The sequence below is a fragment of the Chaetodon trifascialis genome, chromosome 16, assembly GCF_039877785.1.
Source record: "Chaetodon trifascialis isolate fChaTrf1 chromosome 16, fChaTrf1.hap1, whole genome shotgun sequence".
NCBI lineage: Eukaryota > Metazoa > Chordata > Actinopteri > Chaetodontiformes > Chaetodontidae > Chaetodon > Chaetodon trifascialis.
Window position 1 is genome coordinate 2578654 of NC_092071.1, and position 19998 is coordinate 2598651.

General features: G+C 43.9%; 1 protein-coding gene across 2 annotated transcripts in view; it reads right to left on the reverse strand.

Annotated features, from left to right (window-relative positions):
* The window catches only part of doc2b (double C2-like domains, beta), a 111442-nt gene that overhangs the window by 50518 nt on the left and 40926 nt on the right, over positions 1 to 19998 (reverse strand). For both annotated transcript variants that reach the window (XM_070982733.1, XM_070982732.1), the window contains exon 2: positions 7577 to 7656. In XM_070982733.1, the coding sequence (XP_070838834.1) occupies positions 7577 to 7656 (80 nt within the window). The remainder of the gene's footprint in view (positions 1 to 7576; positions 7657 to 19998) is intronic.

The window sequence follows — 19998 nt, forward strand, 5'->3', positions numbered from 1 at the left end:
CAGAAGCGCTTCAGTTGTCTGACCCCGTGCAGAAAGCAGGACGCCGTCCTCTCTGGTCTCTGATGCTAAACTCTGCGCTTTGTACAGCCATTATTTACTCCAACCACCCACATATGACTTCTGTGCAGGACAAGAAAGTAACACTTCACGGACCGGAAAAACGTGTGAACACAGTGAACATAATCAAGGCTGCAATTACATTTCCAAAACACATCCGGTGAAATAATTTAGCTCATTATTTCTAATGGGAGACTGGGTTTCCACAGACACAAACAGCTGTTTTACAAAGCTCTAAAGTTAGATGCATACTTAATTACATCCTGTAAGAGTCACTATATGACTGCTAAAATAAAGGAATACTTCAGGGATTTAGTACTGCAGTTCCACAAAATACAGTTTCCTTTCTTTAGACCCTCCCGTGCCCGTCAAACTCTTTCTAACCTAAACTCGGATTTGCAGTAACCCAGTGCAGAGATTATGTTGTGCTGTGCAAAGTAAACCGACTGCAAAGTTTGGAAGAACTTGGACAGCAACGCTGAGCTGAAGCCAACTGTGAAGGAAGCAAATGGCCCATTTTGGCCACAGTAACATTTCCAAGAAGCCATGAACTTCCTCTGGAACTCACTCAGGCCACGCTCACCCTCTGGCCCTGAAGACGGCCCTGCTGTAAGGACCGACTGTGATGGGCTTTGGAGCGTTACAGCTTCATTCAGCAGTCTGACCAGCAGATGTTCACATAAACTGCTGACAGGTGAAGAGACAAGCCAACAGATACTGCCATCCAATGGCTGCACCCAGGGGTGGCCAGCAGGGGCCATGGCCCCCGCTCACTGGACTGTTGTATGAATAATTAGTAATATTAACTGTAGAATAGGAAACCAAAGTATATCAGTATGTGATTCCTGTCTCACTGCCTTCATTCTCACTCTAACTCCCCCTGCCAGCCACGCCCACCTGCCTGCTCACCTGTTCCTCATTCCCAATCAGCCCAGTATTTAAGCTGCTCTCCCACACTCACTCAGCGCCACATTGTTCCTTGTTTCCATGCATTCCTGATTGGACTGACCTCTCGTTGCCGAACCTGCCGTCTGTTCTCCTGTTCCCCGGTAAACACATCGGTCCTCTGCACCTCCCGTGTCTTTGTCTGCCTGTGCTCATTTGGGGTCGCTTCACTTCAAACATTTCAAGGGACTCTGAATCCACTCAGAAGGAGTGAAGTGAGTGAGTTTCCTCTGCTCACTCGCTGCTTTGCAACAGATAACAGATCTGCCAAGTCTGAGATTAAAGTTGGTAAAAGCTATCCTGTGTACTCGTGGTACTGCATTTGGGTCCTAAACACCCCTGTTACACTTCCTTACAAGTGCAAATTCAGTTATGCTACCTTTGTCGCCACCCTTCAGTCCTGCTGTTACAGGGGCAAAACTGAACAATGAAATCATGTAAAACAGACCTCAGATCAGCTGTTCCCACACAAGATAACAAACTGGAAGCGTCAGGTGTGAGTGAAGCCACTTAGAAGCTGTGATGTGGATGCAACGAAGCACTGAACGCCTTCCAGGCGGCCGCGTCCGAGGTGCAGGAGATCGAAGGCTGACACGGGGCACTTATCAGCCGTTAATAGGTGGCTTCTGATTTTCAGTGGAGCTGGAGGGGATTGTTGAAATGCAGAGTGAGCGAGCTACAACATTTGGCAGTTGTTTTTCAGGGAGAGGTGTAAGATTGTTTTGGCCTGTAATCGTTCAGCTCTTGTGAAGCTGAGTAACTGGAACAAAAGCAGAAGAGCGAGGCTGCATCTTTCCATACAGACAGGCCTCCCGCTGTGACTCACTCTCTGGATAATTTTATGGTTGTGTGGTGATGTGGTGAGGCATAACAAGCTATAAGGACGCCCGCAGTAAAACCAAAGTACAGCGACAGAGACGATGTCATTTTGTCTGATTTTTAGCTGCGCTGTAATGCTGTTGCACGGGGGAGCCAAGAGTTCTTTATGCAGCGACGGGAGCTGAAGAAAGTGGCTGGATGCTCCTTTGTGAAATGGTACAAAATAGAAATGCACGTTATTCTCTCTCTGCACCAGCTGGCTGTTTGTGCTGCAGCAGGAAAAGCTGTCCTTCAGCATTAACGGACCATTAGCTTCAAACAAACACCACTCGTGCTTTTATTTTCAAAGAGCCTGTGTGGACTCTGTACCAAGATGCGTTTTAGCTTCTGGTGGTGTCAATGAAATAACTTGCAGTGATGAATTCAGCCTTCCTCTGTCGTCTGAAGAGACTAACGTTGATTTTCACACATAAATCCTTTTGTAGAGGTAAACTGCTGTATGTGCAGGGTCAGAAATGCACACAGCTTGGTTTTGTTTGGCACAGTAAGTATGAAACAGAAAATACTCAAATTATTCTTACTTTCATGTACTCTCTCTTCAGGGTCAGAGTAACAGAACTTTATGTCATGTTTTGACAGGAAGGTTATTGCTTGCTGATAATTTATTGCTTGTTTTTTCGCCTTCAGTTCCTTCTGTTATTTCCCTCCAGTGTCTCCCTCTTTTCCGCCGTCTCTGAACATTCATGAAGCAGATTCGTGATACTCATTTTTTGCTCAAGTTGAAACATTTTCTGCTCGTGCTGCCGCATTTTTGGTTGTGCTGAGTTCACTTCCACTTCCAGTCGTGTCTTTTCATGGACTTTTTATGCAGTCGTCTGAACACGCAGTCACTGGAGGACTTCACTGCGTTATTAATATATTATGGCCCAATTTCAGAGCAGGGAAAACCTTCAGCCTCAGCTGAACGATGCTGATGTCAAACTAAACCACCTGGACTGATGACAAAGAAGAAAAGACTCATTCGTGGCTGAACTGGTTGGAACATATGGAAGAACTGGATGCTGCTGTGACATACTGGTGCTCCAGCTTAGCTCTGCTCATGTATAAATATCCTGATCAATAACATCGGCTCTCCTGTGGCAAACAGAGCCTGGAGAGGATCTGCACCTTGATCTTTATTGGCTTATTCATTATAATGAAGCACTACTGTCAAAAGGAGGACATTTGGACTACAAACACCACAATATGTGTGCTCTGCTCTGGATATTTTACTAGTTTCACCAGGAAAATCTCTTGATATCTGAGGTCAGGGGGACAATCTGTACAATTCACTAAACTCTTACTTTCCCATGTGAAAGTGAGACTTATCTCAAACCCTGTTTGAGTTATGATGATCCGACACATCCTGACTTCTCCAGAGCTGCTGAGCACAAAGAGGAAGTGCTGTTAGCTCTGAGCTATTTCCGTCCGACTGTCCACATGCATGTATTCTCCTTTAAATCAATTAAAGTCCATTTCAAGAGGCTAAATTGACTTATTTCCATCATGTGAGCCATTACAATGGGTGTGGCCTGATTCGCTTAGCGCAGCGAGCAGCCTGTGAAGATGGTGGAGCTACAGACGGACTGTGAGGAGAAACTGGGAGTTCAGGCTCACTTGACAAAAGTGTTTGTCAGCGTTTGACCCTGACATGTTAGGATGCAGCTGGCCTGATGATGTAACGAGAGCTTCGCTGTGTCTGAATGAAAAGAGCTTAATAAACAGCTAAATTTCCTTTTCTAATTACTGTTAAACAGTGCTGACGACGGGTGTTACGGTAGTCTGATTACTTTTTCAGGAGCAAGTATTGTACACAATTCAAAATTCAGTAAATACTTAAAGCCGCCTCACTCTTTTTCCATTTTTTGCATTGTGGATGGTACTTTTTTTGGTGTCAGCTTAGTGGAAAACGAAGAAGAGAAAAGTATCTGGAAACTGAAGCCAGCAGACTCATCGAGCTTTTGCAAAGATGATGAATAACAGGCACAATACTCTCAGACAGTCTGCAGGGATAAATCAGACGCAGAGATCATCTGTATGGATTTACAAACCCTCCTCCAACAAACGCCTCAAAATACAAACTGCGTGAGATTAAACATGCAGCTTTTCTTGCCTGTTCAACACTTCCCTCTGGTTTCATTACGACGCACTTAAATTGAATCACTTCATATAATGAGTAAATATCCATTAACTGGCTGCATCTCTTCATAAGTTTATATTTGATTGACAGATGCCATGTTGGTCATCATTGCTTGTGCCCACACTCAGAGCTTCACTGAAACAGCTCTGTAATGGCTTTGGTTCAAATGAACATTTTCCCCTCCAGCAGTGATTTGCTTGGTTGTACAAAGCCAGCAGACGTAAATATATAATAGTCATAAATATCCCCATTCATCTCATAACACAGCCCTACAGGACGGAGAACAATAGCGTTAAACTAAAAGTTAATTATCAGATAGTTCTGCCTCTCAAACTGTTGCCACGTGAAGGTTAAGGATGTAATCAAATGTTAACAAGATACAGCTTATTTGTTCTTCTTATTGTGTGATTCAGAGCTCCTCATTTCTACTTACAAATCAATTCCAAAGAAGATTATCAAGTGCAGTTTGTGGGAAATCCACAGACTTCATCCTTCATGTGTGTACGTTTTCCAAATGGCTCACAACTCTATTAATACACTGCTGATTGTACGAGCACAAACCTCAAAGACTGAATTAGTGCAAACAGGAACATGCAGTCGGGAAAACGACGGTGTGCTATTGAGCTTTAGTTATTTTTGTGTGCAGTAATGAGGATAAGAGTAGTACACTGAATTACTCGATCGTTCTGCAATCGAAGCAGCGGGAAAGGAAAAACACACAAAGCGACTCATAAATAATATATCATTTTCTTTGTAACAATAGAGCCGAAGGAAAAAGGAGAAAAAGTGAAAAAGCAGAGGTGTGATTGGCAGCTTAATTAGAGGCCAATAACGCAGGTAGCATTGTGTCTGTTTTGTGCTGGCTGGGTGAATGAAGGCGCAGTGAAGGGACACGCTGAGACGTATGAGATGTGGAGAGGCCGGATTGAGCTGCAGAGCTATGGTCAGTCTCACGCAATAACTGTCCAGCAAATGAATTTTAATGTGGGGTTTTAAATGTCCCCACAAAGCCCTATTTTTAGCTAATTCAGATCCCCAAATTTTCATCTATAGCAACAGTGGAGGACAATCTAAGACGTGCTATCATTACAGAAAGAGATGGAGAGGGACATCAGGACCATCCAACTGAAGTCATCAAGACAGTCCCTTTAAATTACACTCATTCAAAAACACAAAGAGCATTACATCAAGAAAGCAAGTTGTCATTTTCAAACAATGGTCTTAAAATTGATCTGCAGAATGAAGCGATCCTTCATCACACGGCAGCCGAACTGGAGAGGAATCAGACGGAGAAGGATGACCCTCAGTATCTACATGAAAATGTTGATATTTTGACATTTAGGAACAAAAGAGAAAATTAGATATTCCTCGCTGGCTGGAGTTAATGAGTAAATGGATGAAAACGGTCCTGAGTTTATGACAGCTGTGTCACAAATATGATTCACTCTTTCAGCTGCGACTGCTCTCTGATAAAAACTGAAGCAGTTTGACAAGAAACTGCACTTTTTTCCTTCAGACTTGCTGAGCTTCGCTCTCTTCATGAGCTCTCGTGTATCACTCAGCCCATGCTGGATTTTAGGCTTTGGTTTTTCCACTTTGAGAGGGTCAGTGTGCAGGTGGAGTTGTGTGTACAGATACGCCCCCTGCACTCCCAACATGGACACTTTATCCTTTCAGAAAGCCTTTTTATGCAAATTCAATCCAGCTCTTTTCCTTTTCAGAATAATCAGACCAGTGCGCCTCCTTTAACCTCTTTTCTTTGCTTAACTTCAGTTTCTCCAATGCATGCTATTTATTTTTCTGCCTAAATGCCAATATTATGATAATGTAAGCAGTGTACATGCGAGCCATCACTGCTCCGCTGCACACCTTCCTTCTAACCGGCTCAGCAGGCACCAATATCAGTCGCTAAAATTTGGTTAACCTTCTCCACTTCCTCCAGATCTAATCAGAGAAACGGTTAATTACACCCAGTAGGCTCAGTCACAGTTACTATGAAAGCTTCTGCAGCTTTGGCGGCAAAAGCAACAGCAACAACAACAAAAAAAATCAATGGAAATGGGAATATACAGTGTTTGAGAGAGAGGAGAGGCATTTTCTCTGGTCAGATAGGCAGCAGCTGAAGTCCAGGAGCAGAGCAGTATAGGAAATAACCAGCATAAATCAAGATGGCCCGGTGCCCACTCTGCTGTCCAACTCTCCTGCCAACGCTGACTCCTCTGATGCCCACTTTCCCTCACAGCAGCCATTCAGGCAGACAGATAGGAAGAGTTATGGCTGCTGACGACAGCCGGGGCCGTCAGAGGCAGCACTTCATCACAGCAAACTGAGGAATCACAGAGGAAGACACCTCTGCACTCGTATTTCTTGTACATTGGATCAAATCTATATTAAAAATCAGACACGGTTCAGCTATTGCACTCCCCCTCCAGTATGCTGGATATTTGGTTGATTTATATATTATTTTTAGAATCGATAAATGCTGCTTTGGTTGTCCGTAGGAAGTCTGCAAACAGCATTGATCCGGCTGTTAATCTAGAGCTCCTTGATATACAAGCGATTTCAGCTCTTTGTTGCTCTGTCAAACATAAATCAGGAAATAAAAAATAGCTCTCGAATAGAAACTGAACATTACATTTTGGATTGTATTGACTTTTCACAGCACAAACTGTACTGGCACAGCAAGTGAACTCATCCTGAACACCTGAAAAGAAGCATTTCATCAACTTTTGACTTCATTTTTCAATGTGTAGAGCAGTAAACAGAGCTGAACAGGTACCAAGTGCCTCAGGAAGTGACGCCCAGGGGTCCTGATGCAGAACTGTGAACACAGCACCCTTTGTCTTGTTCCCATAGTACCATATACATGAATGTGGGGAACATAGGACCCTGGAAACATAAGGAAGGACTCCCTCTGTTTGACGTTTTCGGCCATCGTTCACTGTCTTTCAGCTCTGTTTTGGTCTCCATCAATCCCAGTAAAAAATATCTGGTTCTCGGGCTGCTAACGCTGCTTTAAGCTAAGAAACACAACTGGTTGGATGCACATTTGTTAGCAATATGCTTTAGAAATAATTAATGCCGTCTGAGATGAAAATAGCTGTAAATCACAGAGATCTGTGGGACGTGTTAAGTCGCTTTTCCGCAGCCTTTTGCCAGTACGTGTAGGCTGATACGAGAGTAGGCTGCAACAGAAATACTCATCTTTGACAGTTATATTATTGGCTTTGAAAACATATTGAAAACCTGTCAATTGGTCTGTATTGATCTGCCTTTTATTGCTTTGTTACGAGGTGGTGACTGCTGTCTATCAACAGGCCACAGTTCAGAGTTCAGCTCCATCTAACTGCTTCGAATATGCTGCTGTTTGCTCGCCTCATGTTAGTATATCCAATTAAAATCAAAGGCCTGATGCTGACTTCGATAAAAGCAGAGAGTGAGACAGCTCAAAGAGTCAACTTGAACTGCAAGTTGACTCTTTTTTTTCCCTCTTTGAAATTCCTGTAAATTAACATCCAAGCAGCCATTCAGAGGCTGCACACTGACATCAGTGTCACCGTCATCACGGAGGCTCACCTTGGCTTTGTTAATTGTGCAGTGCAGTGCATTGTTCTCCTGGTCATACAGCAGACTGAAGTCCAAGGTCCCCAATGTAGCTGTGAAGACAGATAAGGAGAACAGAGAGGGAAGACAATCAGTATCTGGAAAAGAAGTTCAGACTCGCTGGGGAGAGGAAACACAAACCTGCCTGCTTTCATCGTTAACGGGAAATCTCACGGCGTTCTTGGCACTGACATGTAATAACAGACATGATAGTCAGTGTCGAAGTACTGTAAACACAAGGAATGGACATGTAGGAAACTGGTGAATGGAGCTGTGAGTTTGGTGTTTCATCAACGTTTTTCTGTCTATTTGAGCAAAGGCTTGATTAACAAAGTGGTTAAATAATGGTTAAATAAAAATGAAAGTGCGAGCGTGGCTGCATGAGGCCCTTTTTGCAAAAATCCTATTTCACATCGATTATTATACCAAACTCCTCTCTTCTATGTGCATCAGCAGCACTGTAACCTGTTGCTCATGCAGCTTGATTAACCCCCTGCTGACCTTTGACAATACTGTACACAAGGAAGAGGGTGAGGGGTCTCATTTTAAGAGACTCCCGTGTTTTTAATTCATTTCTCGTTGAGAGTTATGTGTTACTGTTGGTTTGGATTAACTGTCTCCTCAGCAACCTTCTCCCGGTCGGCATTGTTTACCTCAAAGGCTTAAAATGAGACCCCACTTCACCCCTGCTTGTAATTAACCAGCTTTTCTTTAAACTCAGAGGCCGCCGCATCCAACTGAAGCGATGCTGTGCTGAGTATTGAACTGAAACAATTAATGGCATGATCTCATTCTTTGTCCTTTCAAAATGCCAAGTTGCAAAGGGACTTCCTGGATTGATGAAATGTTGTCAGGATGAAAAAAGGCATAAAAAAAGACGTGTGTGGGCTTCAAAAGGTTCTGAAGCTTTGTGCTGTTAGTACCAAACAACACCCAGTTTGTGCTTCATTCACGCTGTGATATTTAGAAGAGCAGTGAAAACAAAAGAATCCATAGTTTTATGGATTTGTAATTGTACTTATAGCCGCTCTAATTACCACCTCCTCCACGTTTTACCTCCTCGTAAGAACGTCCAAACAGAATTGGCTTAAATGTAGTGGATGAGCTTTGAGACGTGGGATGATTCAGAAGACTGATTTTTTAGCACAGTTTTACTTCTCGTTTGTCGGCCAGTCGGTCAGTCCAAGACTGATGGTCAGACAAGAGACATGGCAGACTACAAGTTGATTCCCTAACAGTCATGGCTGGCCATTTTTCATGACACGGGCAATGTCAACTGGAAGGAGATGCCGTTGACACACTTCCGAGCACAAGAATGCTAACAAAGAGTGGCTTCCATGTCCATGATGCTGCTGTCTAGTGTTCAGAAAAGTCTGTCGGGACGTCTTGACGGTGGTTGACATCCACCATGATACTACACAAAACAATCCACTGTCTCACCCCACACCCATTTTGTTCCTGACGCCTTGAGTTTGTCAGTTTGCGCTATTATCAGACTGATTTTGGCGAGTTTGAACCCAGAATAATGCTCACCAGGCCAGATTCCATGATGGCTAACTTTTCATACAACAAGTCCTCTGTGATGTAATGTACGTCGTTTGTCCATGCACACTGTACAGAAGGTCATTTTCCCTTTAATTTCTTTAAAATGGAATTGCAAAATATTCCATGACTGTGTTACTGCAGCAGGGATGCAAGTTCACAAAAAAGTGACGTTAGTTTACAGCAGGCCAGAGTTTTAAAATTACCACATGATCTTTCTTTTAATGTCAGTTTTATGGCAGCAGAGGAAATTATGTAGTAAATGCAGAGTGGGACAAAGCTATTTAATTGCCCTTTAATGCACCCGAAATCTTCCACGCTCCAGGCTCTGAAAACTGATGACTTACAGGATAGCTTGCTTAACCACCAGACAGAAACCAGGATCTGTGCCAACATTATCGTCAACAGTTTGTTGGCTTACAAAGCATTAAAATCCACCAGTTTGGAAGTTTGTCTGTGGCTCGAGCAGAACTGAGTCTCTTAAACAGCAGTGAATCAATGCTGCTTTAGAGCAAACTGACCTCAACAACACAGAGCGAACACCAACACACTCTGATGAAGACGTTAGCTTGCTGCTCAGTTTGTTGCTGTGGTGGTAAATGATTGATGGTAAAGTTAAATGTGTAGAGTCACTATGGATGCCATCAGAGTGCAAAACCTGCCAGAGCGTCACCAAATTAAAGAGGTCCTGGTGTTGAGTCAGACCAGTGCTTGAAGAGCGACCTTTCACTCGCTAAACAATCATGATCCACAGAGGATGGATCTGCTGTCGACCACCTGATCTTTCTAAAGCATATTCATGCTCCCCAGAGGATCCCATCGTACTGTAGCCTCACCTCCGGTTCATCTTTGCCTGATGTGCTGTTTGCACTTGGTTGTGTATTGTTTGTGCTGCGTACATCACTTTCAGCTGCTAGGAGCAGTCAACGTTTGCCGTGTTGATCACAGAAATACCAAATAAAGACGTGATATTTTTGCAAGTCTACTCACAGAAGCGTACAGCCGAGTTGATCTTATCCACGCTCGTCTTTTTGTTTTGTTTAAGGAAATTGATTCTGCCTCTGGCACAGGACAAACATGTCTCTATTCTTAACCTACAAAGCTCTGATTTGCAATTGTTTCCTCGACTGGGGGAACAGCAGTCAATGCGGACAGAGCAGCTGAATCACTGAGAAACTGTGGGCAGTGGTTCAGAGGCCTGGAACCACACTTGGTTTGTCTCCAAGAGCAGAAAATAATGGCGAGGTTACAGCAGAGCCTTTAAAATATCTTCATTTAGCCACTGTAGTGTCCTGTGCTCCTGTGATAACATGTCACTCTGACGCAGGACGCTGATGCAATGAGCATGCTCATTTTTCTTTCTGTTGTGTATTTTAGTGACAGTGTTCAGCATGTAGATATGTTTAGTGTGGCATGAGAAAGGCAAACTGAGGTATTCAGAAAAAGGTTTTTGAGATTTTTGTCTGGCCATCAGCTCCTTCCCAACATTAATACTTCCTTTACTGTAACACTGCCTGTGTTTGTTTCTGTGTTCAGGGTAACAGTAGGACCGTATCAGGCACTTTGTGGAGGAGTTGCTTGTAACACCATTTTGCACTGCAAATGCATGAGCCATCTGGATAGCTGTGGGGTACAGCCCAGTAAGATGCAACAGTGCTGTGAACTCTACGGGAGTAAAATAAAGTGGAGTCATTTTTCCGACAGCAGAGTCATATTGCAGTCATGCTGTGCAACCTAATTTCTGTGACTCTCAGAGAAAAGATGATAGGTTTAATTCACTTTCAAGGGGCTACTTCATTGAAGGCAATAATTATCCAATTTACTGCAAAGAATCATTAATTACATAATTTCCTAGCAGGGAAAGGAATTAATGAATGCAATGATTATTTGTACCCAGGTTTCTTATTCGAAGGTGTGGAGTAAACCTTCTTTGAATGTGCCTTTCTGCTCTGTACCTCCACACAGGTACCTGAGAGAGCATCATTAGAGTACAGCACTGTGCAAATATGTCGAATTCATGAGATGTGGAAATACTGAAAAACATCAGGTTAAGACCCAGAGAGGATTCTGTTGTTAAAAACAAGAGATGAATCAGGCGATGTCACCGTTTCCCGGGGAATGAGGGATGACAAGCGTTGAGGAATTGTTAAAATGTTCACAGCTTTGTCGTTTATTGTAGAAAATATGTGGCTCCCACTGTGTGTAATGATTTATGTGCTGGGGGAGCTCTCTGGCTGTTACCAGAGCATCGCTTGAAGCCATGTTTTGAAGCTGATGCATCGATCGCTTTGTTGAAACAATGGACTGAGGCTTTGGAGTGACATGGACATCCAAAGGGGGGACATTTGCTGTGCAGGACATTGATTAAAAGTCAACTGTAAAAACAAATCGCACAGTTTAACGCTTTTCAACAGCAGGCATGCTTTCACAGGTGCCAATTTGTCCGCTGTACGCTGAAAAGTTGTGATCTTGCTGAAGCCTGAAAATCTCCAACCCCACTGATTCGATGTTTTCTGTATCACCAGCAGAACTTGCTGGTAAATTTAATCAAATTTGCTTCCACATGACTTCCACATTGCTTGTACACACCAACTGTGGTGACAGCTGCTTCTGAAAATGTCAGAAAACATCAGTGAGTTAGATTTTGGTATTTAAGGTCGCACTTAAAATCCTTTACATGTACCAAACGTTAGCCTCTGTGCTGTATGAACGACACCGTCCACCGGAAAGCTCCGTTTCCTCCATCTTTACCTTTTAACCCACAAACACAACCGCACAGAGCTTCCAGGGCCAAACTCAAAAGGCGAATTCTGGAGAAATCCCGGCTCGTAGCAGAAACAGGCGTCAGACAATACAGAGGCAGATATTCCTGACTCACGCATGATTTGTATGAAGTGACATTTCACAAATCTGATCTCCAAAAACAGCGCTGAGAGGGCTGTAAAAAAACACTGGTAAAGCGAGGAGAACAGCCTCTGGCCTCCAGCGCAGTCAAGAGCCAGCAGGAAAAAAGAGGCTTCATTTAGGCATCCGCACATTTGCGCTTGATGTGACGGCACAACCAAACAGCTTGTTGCACGTGTCAAAGTGCTTTTTATAGCGATGGCCCGCTGTCACTGCCACGATGGCGGTGAAAGAGCTGATGAAGGAGGGCCAGCTGACAGGGACAGGGGCTTTTCTGAGTGATGAGTGCTGTCAAAGTGGCCACCACAATGCTCAGTTAAGAGGGGCGCCACAGCAGCTCCATTACTTCCCTCCAGGCAAAGCTGCACAGGCAATTCCCACTGAGGGAGGCTGACCGGGCCGTCACCTCCCTGCTGAGAGTTCATGATGCACTGCGACGATGGGTACGCCAACACGCACGCACGCACGCACGCACGCACGCACGCACGCACGCACTCACACACACACACACACACACACACTCCTCTTTCACACAAACATACACACTCAAAGGTCGTAAATCATCCACTGCACATCTGGATTTTTGATGGCGGCTGCACAAATGTGTAGTTTTCAAACTTTGCATATTGATCAACAGGCAGCACCTACATAGAGCCACATGTAACACAGACATGAACATTTTCAATAACTAATCAGCACAGCTCACTCGGGTGGAATGGAAGCGCAATTAGGACGCCATTAGCAGCAACAGCTCAAACATTTGATAAATCGAGTGCAAAGTAATGCATCTTACTAAACTCGCAGGAAATGAATGGAAATGAATAATAATAAGTCAGATTTGGGATCACTGAATCCATGTGCAAAACTCAGCCTGTTTGTTGTTTCATGTGCAGGAGAAAAGCCAAAACTCTTACAAAGTGCAGCTTTTCGCCTCATCTAACATCGTGTTAATTAAGAGTACAGTTTGTTAAACTTGCATTTCCTCACCCCCTGCTAATCTTAAAGCTGCAGTAATCATTTTTATGGTAAATAAAAAGTCCAAAACAGACTAACAGGCCTCACACATTAGCACTTAATTAACTTGTTTTGGCAAAAAAGCTGCAGGCGGTTCGTCCCAAAGAACCGTCGCAGAGCAGATTACTAATCTGACACGAGATGCTGAAAAAAGGTCACCACATGAATTTTCCAGTTTTCCTCTCTGGCCTGTGAGGAACTCGTCTGTGTGGGATTGCTGCCAAGTTTGATACGAGTGAGGAATTGCTGTCTTTGCATGGCACAACCAGAGACGAGGATTTGTCTCAGCGAGTGCAAAACAAGGCGTTTGGAGAGATTGAGTGAAAACAAATGGAACTGGACATATCTGCTACGCAACTGCTTATCTCTGTTTGGGACAACCTGATTCTGCTAGCAAATATATTCACATACTCTGCTCAAGACTGACTGACCCGAACCTGGAAAAGCAGCTGTGAGTAGCATCATCATTGCCTCAATCATCTGATATCAGACGCCTCCAGCCATGTGTTCAATGATTGATCACAGCGCTCAAAGGGTGCTTAGAGGCTAGTTTCTGTCCAACAGTCACTCCTCTTTGAGCTCTGTTTTGGTCTCCACCACGGCTAAATCAGATTGTAGCTTGCTAAATGTTCTACTTTCTTTACTAGCTAGTCATTTCCAGACGCTTCAGGGTCTCAGACTTGGAGGTTTTGACCCTCATCTCAACATGTTTCCCACCCAAAACGCTGCTAACATACGTTAGCAGAGACGCTGCCTGAACGACACCAGACATCCAAACCTCAGCTGAGCCTCCACTTTAGACAAAACAGCATCTGTGCATGGAATTTTCCTCCTCAAACACAACATTACTACTATGAAACTAGCTGGCTTTAGTTCACTGACTCGTCAGTTTGGAAAATCCAGGTTAGTATCAGCATCTTAGTGCTGGATGTGGAAACATGCTTGAATCCACAAGACAAAAGCAGTGTGTGCACAAGGCTTGTGCACATGTCGTTCCACCTCCCCAGGATTTGACCATGCATCAGACAGAAAGCGGGGGGGGGGACGTCCCACCCTGTGCACTACATTACTGCAGTCTAAGGGACAAATTAGCCAAGTGTTAATTTGTCTGCTTATGCAGTGCTCGAGTGAACAATTAGATCGCATGCTTTGCTCCAGCATCCCATTATGTGCCTCTCATTAGAGTGGAAAATTCTCATGGGGGGCGACAGTTTCTGTTAAAGATGTTATTTGTTTTGCTTTTTGCCGCCATGGAGCTGATTTAACGTCGGATGGAAGAAAAGGTGGGATTTTGACCTCAGCTGTCGCAAGGTTTCAGGATCTGCTCTCACGATAGAAACCTCAGCATCACAGCGTCCACCTACAGAGGAAACTATTAGACTGTGGAGCTCACGGCTGCTCACGTTCACATGTTAATGAGGAATAAAATGAAACACTTTAACATCTTAGTGCTGTTACACAGAGTTCACATTAATTTAGAGCTCTACTAGTGCTTTGACACGGGAACATTTACTTTTTAGTAATATAGGAACATCAGAGCAGTTGGTTGTGTTTGATAGATGCCAATTATTGTAGCAGAGGTGATGATAAACACAGCTCCATTCAGAGATACTGGCGAGTGAAAAAGGTCATAAGTCTGACTAAATGTCTTAATCTGCAGGCCATAAAATGCAGAGTGAAAAACATTCATTTAAACTAATTTTAATTTCCTACCAGGAGATTACATTGGCTTAATAAATCTCACTGAAATCAAAAGTGAACGAGCTGGTTGTAAATCAAATGAGGAGACGTGCTCTCAGATCAGGTGTGTATATTTAGTGTATTTCTGGCAACAAAGCGAGAAATCCCCCTCGGAAAATCCCATTTAACAGATTAACAGCCGAGTCGATCTAAATGTTCTCCTTTCATTCACGACAACAGGATTAAAAATCAGCAAAACGCTTCACCTGCAGTGTGAGCAGGAGGCGGTTTGTGGCTTTTGGACACAGTTTGAGTAAAACAAACAGCAGAATTCAACACGTCCTGTACTTCAGTGAAAGTACAGGTATTATCAGCAGAGTGTACTGAAGTATCAAGAGTAAAAGTACCCATTATGTACAGTGGTACCTTTGACAGTCTTATAGAACATCCTGTTTTTTAATCACTGACACGTTCATGTCAGAGCATTGTAATGTTGTGGTTCATCAGTGTGGAGCCAGTTTTAAAGATGGCTGACAGCTCTGACGCGTACCTGTTGCTACCCATGAGCCTCGGCTGCCATTGCTATAGAAAAGAAGACAGTCAGAGGCTGTGAGACGTTGTTCGATCCTCCACGTGACTGTATTTCAGAAGCAGAGCGCTGTGTTGGCCTGATGTTGTTAACTGGCTCAGATGTCGCTGATTTGCTCATTTTTCTTTGATATTTCTGCTTCAATCTTGGGTAAGTCAGCTTTGTAGTTTAATGGCTCCTTTTTTGTCTGTTTCAATTGAGTTTATTGTTGTTGATGCACAGGGCATTTTATTTTGAAAATTTGTCAGATTCTCTACACCATTCCCATGTCTGACTTCCTGTCTGGCTCCATTTGCTCTGTGTAGACTGAGGTGTCGTCTGTCAAAAACAGACAATATAAGAACCAGATATTTTCCAGCACATGTTGTGAATCTCTCGTTCTGATTACTGAACTGTTTCGTGCTCGACTGAGGGCCGACTGCAAGTCACCGAACGCTGTCCGTGCAGACCGTGAATGGGACATTTACTTCCTTTTTGCTTAATGAACTTAATGAGAGCCATTTTTCATAATGGAGGATTAACTCTGACAGCCAAAAAGTTTCCACTTATCAAACACACAATCATGACTCAGCAAAATCTGAAAGGGGCTAAAAAAGGCCTCAAGTCCTGGTCCTGGCCTGTAACTCACCTGTCGATTAAGATGCAACCACCCCCACCTGCCTTGCAGTTTCCCACTGTTCCCATCACCTGACGCTCACCTGCTCTCGTCGGCCTTGCAGTGTTTATGCCGTCACATTTCCATTCAGCCTTTGCTTCCTCGTTAGCTTTGAGTGTTTAGGGATGAAAGTAAATGTGAACCTTTATATTAACCCGCCTGCCAGTGAGTCATTGTTTTGGGTTCAAGCTCACTGTTTTTCTGAGCCTTTACACAATATGAAATATTAGATGGTAGACTTGCTTACAGCTTCGAATGTGAACCTTTTCCACAACACAACTGGATCATAACTTCCTCAACAGCCAAGTCTGTTGCATTACAGAATATTTTGGGTTTGTTTTGTCTCATTTCCAGGGAAAACATGTCAAACACAGATGGACATGTCCAGTTTATCTACACAGAGGTTTTTAACGCTGGGCACCTGTATGAACCTGTGTGGCAGCTCTACTGATTAGTGGAGCTGACGGGAGCAGAGGTCAAACTCCTGTTAATTACTACAGCCGCTGAAGTGTGACACATTTTGTCTGTGTCGCTCACTCCCCAGCTTCTCCTCATGAGATGCACGCTGATAAAATATTCCCTGCACGCACTTATTGCTCATATGAATGTGCATCACAGTCTGGATGCACTGAGGCGAGCCGCACAGCATGTGATAATATGTACGTGGCAGGTAAAGGCTGACGGAAGACAGCAATCTCTGACAAGCTGCAAGTCTTATCGTTTTACTGTCGGACCGCTGAAGCGTGTTTGTTTAAGCTCAGAAAACAAGCTGTGGTTACAACCTGTGAGGCACCAATGAAGCCGCACCAGTCGTGGTGTTTCATTGGATGTAGATGGCTGGGAGCTGTTTGGAGTGATATATTTCACTGGATGATTGAAACTTTGACCTTCTTGTGGTGCTAAAAGTCAGGGGGTTGTCTAATGCCACATTTCCAGTAGCGCGGCTCCACTCGTCTCGACTCTACTCTACCCGGTTGTTTTGTGTTTCCATTAGGGATAGTACCTGGTACCCGATACTATTTTTAGTACCTGCTCTGGTGAGGTTCCAAGCAAGTAGAAGCGATACTATATGTGTGACGTCAACAGCCTGTCGGCCACTGATTGGCCGGAGAGTGTCGTCACTGGTCTGCGACATCCAACACCAGAAAAACAATCCCGCCCCCTCCATTGTAACGCCGGGCAACAGCAACCGCTGACTTTATTCTTTATTCTCACTCGAGGGAAATGGCTGCTCGTAAAATATCACCGTGGTCCGTTGACAAAAAGCTACAAACCAAGCAGCAAATACAACATCGCCTCGATGTCCTCCATTGTTTGTCGGCTCTGTTTGCGTCGCGTACAAAGTGACGTCCTGACAGTTTCGCGCAGCCGTGGTATGACGACCCCGCCTACGTTGAGGAGGTACTATGAAGTACTCAATTGTAATGGAAACTCAGCCAAACCAAGTAGAGTAGAGTAGAACCGAGTCGAGTAGAGCTGGAACTGTGTAATGGAAATGCGCCAAAAGTCAGCAGGATCCATCCTCTGTGGACCATGAATGTATTCACGAAATTTCAATCCATTTGGACATTTTTGAGATGTTTCAGTCTGGTGGAGCAGCCATCATGCGATCCCTAGAGCCACACTGTGAGCGTGGATAAATGCATCTTCCAGAGGAGGGTGTAATGCTTTCTCTTTCTGCTTACATGCTGTACAAACATCAGCTAGAAGGCACTGAAACACAGGCTGAACTAGTGTGAATTATTCCCAGGCTGCTCCCAGGGGGCACATCTGTATCATAAGACAGTTAGAGTGCAGGCCATTGTGACACACGGGAGGTCTGTCTTCAAGGCCAGATGCTCCTCTGAATCTCTGCATGTGGAACGCTGGATGGAAAATAATTCAGAGGAGACGAACACACGTTTGACAGCGCTGAATGGTTTCCTTCCATGTGAGAATCCTTTGTTTATGTCGCAGAGCTGCGTCCCTCTGTAGAGACGTGAGGTCGTCCTCGTTCTCTGTCTTTTCCGTCTCAGATTGCTTCTCTGTTGTTTTGCCAGCTCAAAACTGGCACCATCAATACGTCACATGGATTTTATCTGCAGGCCAGTTTAGAATAAAAGTCAGCTGATTATGCGTTTGGATGGAGCCTGATATTAAAATCAATTATCAGCAGAGGAACTCGCTCTTATGTGCAACAGAATCTCACTTTGATTGGAAACTGAACCCACGCTCACCCTGTATCCCTCATCTTAATGAACCCATTGATTCAATGCACAGATTGAACACCTGAATGAAGTCGAGCAGCAGGTGAAAAACAAAAGAACTTTATTTAATCGTCCTTAAGTCCATTTTCCGGATATGACCGTTCTCCTCGTGGCAGCTCCGTCCCTGCAGTGACCTTGACTGCCAGGATACTTCATTACTGAACTCAGGTTGAGGCTTTCACACAGAAAGATTACGGCAGCCTTTATTTATAAAATAAATGTCTAGCCATAGTCTGCCCCCGCCGGCCCTGCAAACGAACTTAATAAGCACCCAAATCTCTGTGTGGGACGAGCGCACTGCTGTGAGTGGATGAAGAGATGAGTAAGATCAGTGCAGCACCAGAGGGCACCGGGAAGACAGCTGAGGAATCTGCACCAACGAAAGGCTCAGGTGAGCTCGGCGGACAATTAATGACAGATTTACCAGAAGTCAAATAGCAGTTATGCCTTAATGGATGGCAGTAGTGTCATTTCACTAAACTGTGCGCATATTACTGTAAATACTGGAGAAAGACTCTGTGCAGCTCGCACTGTGAAGCCCGCCGACAGATATCAAAGTGCTTTTATTCTCACGACTACGCAGCATAATCATTGCTTACATCCACTGATCAGGGATTATACGGGATATCTGCATGACAGGAAAGCCTGACAATCACACAGCTTTGCACAGCTGATGGTAGAGCTACCTACTAGCACTGAAGGTGCTGCTCTATCCTCTTTGGAATAAACCAAACTTTTGCCACTGCTACATGCACTTCCAGTCAGAAGTCAAACATCTCTATCTCTTTCCACACACGTGTTCTCAGATTTGTGATCAGATGTGCAAAAGATCTGCGTATGTTTAAGAATTGGGAATGAGTTACACATCACGTGTGTGCACATGCTTGTTTGTCCTAATGCATGTGGACAAGGCCGACAAAACTAACAGAAAAAAGCTCCACAGTGAAATAAATGTAAACACAGCATTGATGTGTTATCACCTCATAAAGATTACATGCATATACAGTAAAGCTTCCTGGCAGATGTGAGGTCAAAACTCTCCACTTTTAGCTCCGTTTTGATCTCCTCTTAAGCTCCTAAATGCTCCACAGTGCTGACCAGTGACTCTCAGACTGTGTGTCTGCTGTTTGGGGCTGGTCAGGGAGCGTACACTGGCTTTATCAGAGCGATCTCACATGAAACAGCTGCCTGAAACGGCATGAATACAGATGAGAGCGCTGAGACTCAAGTGTGTTTGAGCGCCCTAAAAACAGAACAAGCATGCTTAGAAATGCTCTGCCAGGACATCACTATAAGCAACCCCGTATTTGATCCGTTGTTAATATAAACATTCAGATAAGAACAGCTTTAAAATAAAAAACATGTCTGTCAATGCTAACTACTGACACAATACAGCAAAGTGGTGACTTTCTTTCCAGCTGACGTAGCATTAGATTAGCTAGCTCAGCGAAACGTGAACCTTTTAATCACATACACTGTGTTCATTGATAAAATTTGATTTTAGGAGTACATATTCTAATAGGTAGTATGTAAGCATTAAGGATGCACACACATTTAGAAATGAGAGAAATTCTCCGTAACACATTTGCATGTGGGCTGATGCTGCTGTAATATTCTAATAGTCCCCACATCCTCGTGTGCTAAATGAGGAGCTGATATGCTCTCCTTTGCACATGAGGCAGACACATATAAAGGTTTTGCTTCAATTATTTTTCGTGATGTACACTGACCTAATGCGCCTGCTATCACTAAAAGTGCAGTTAAA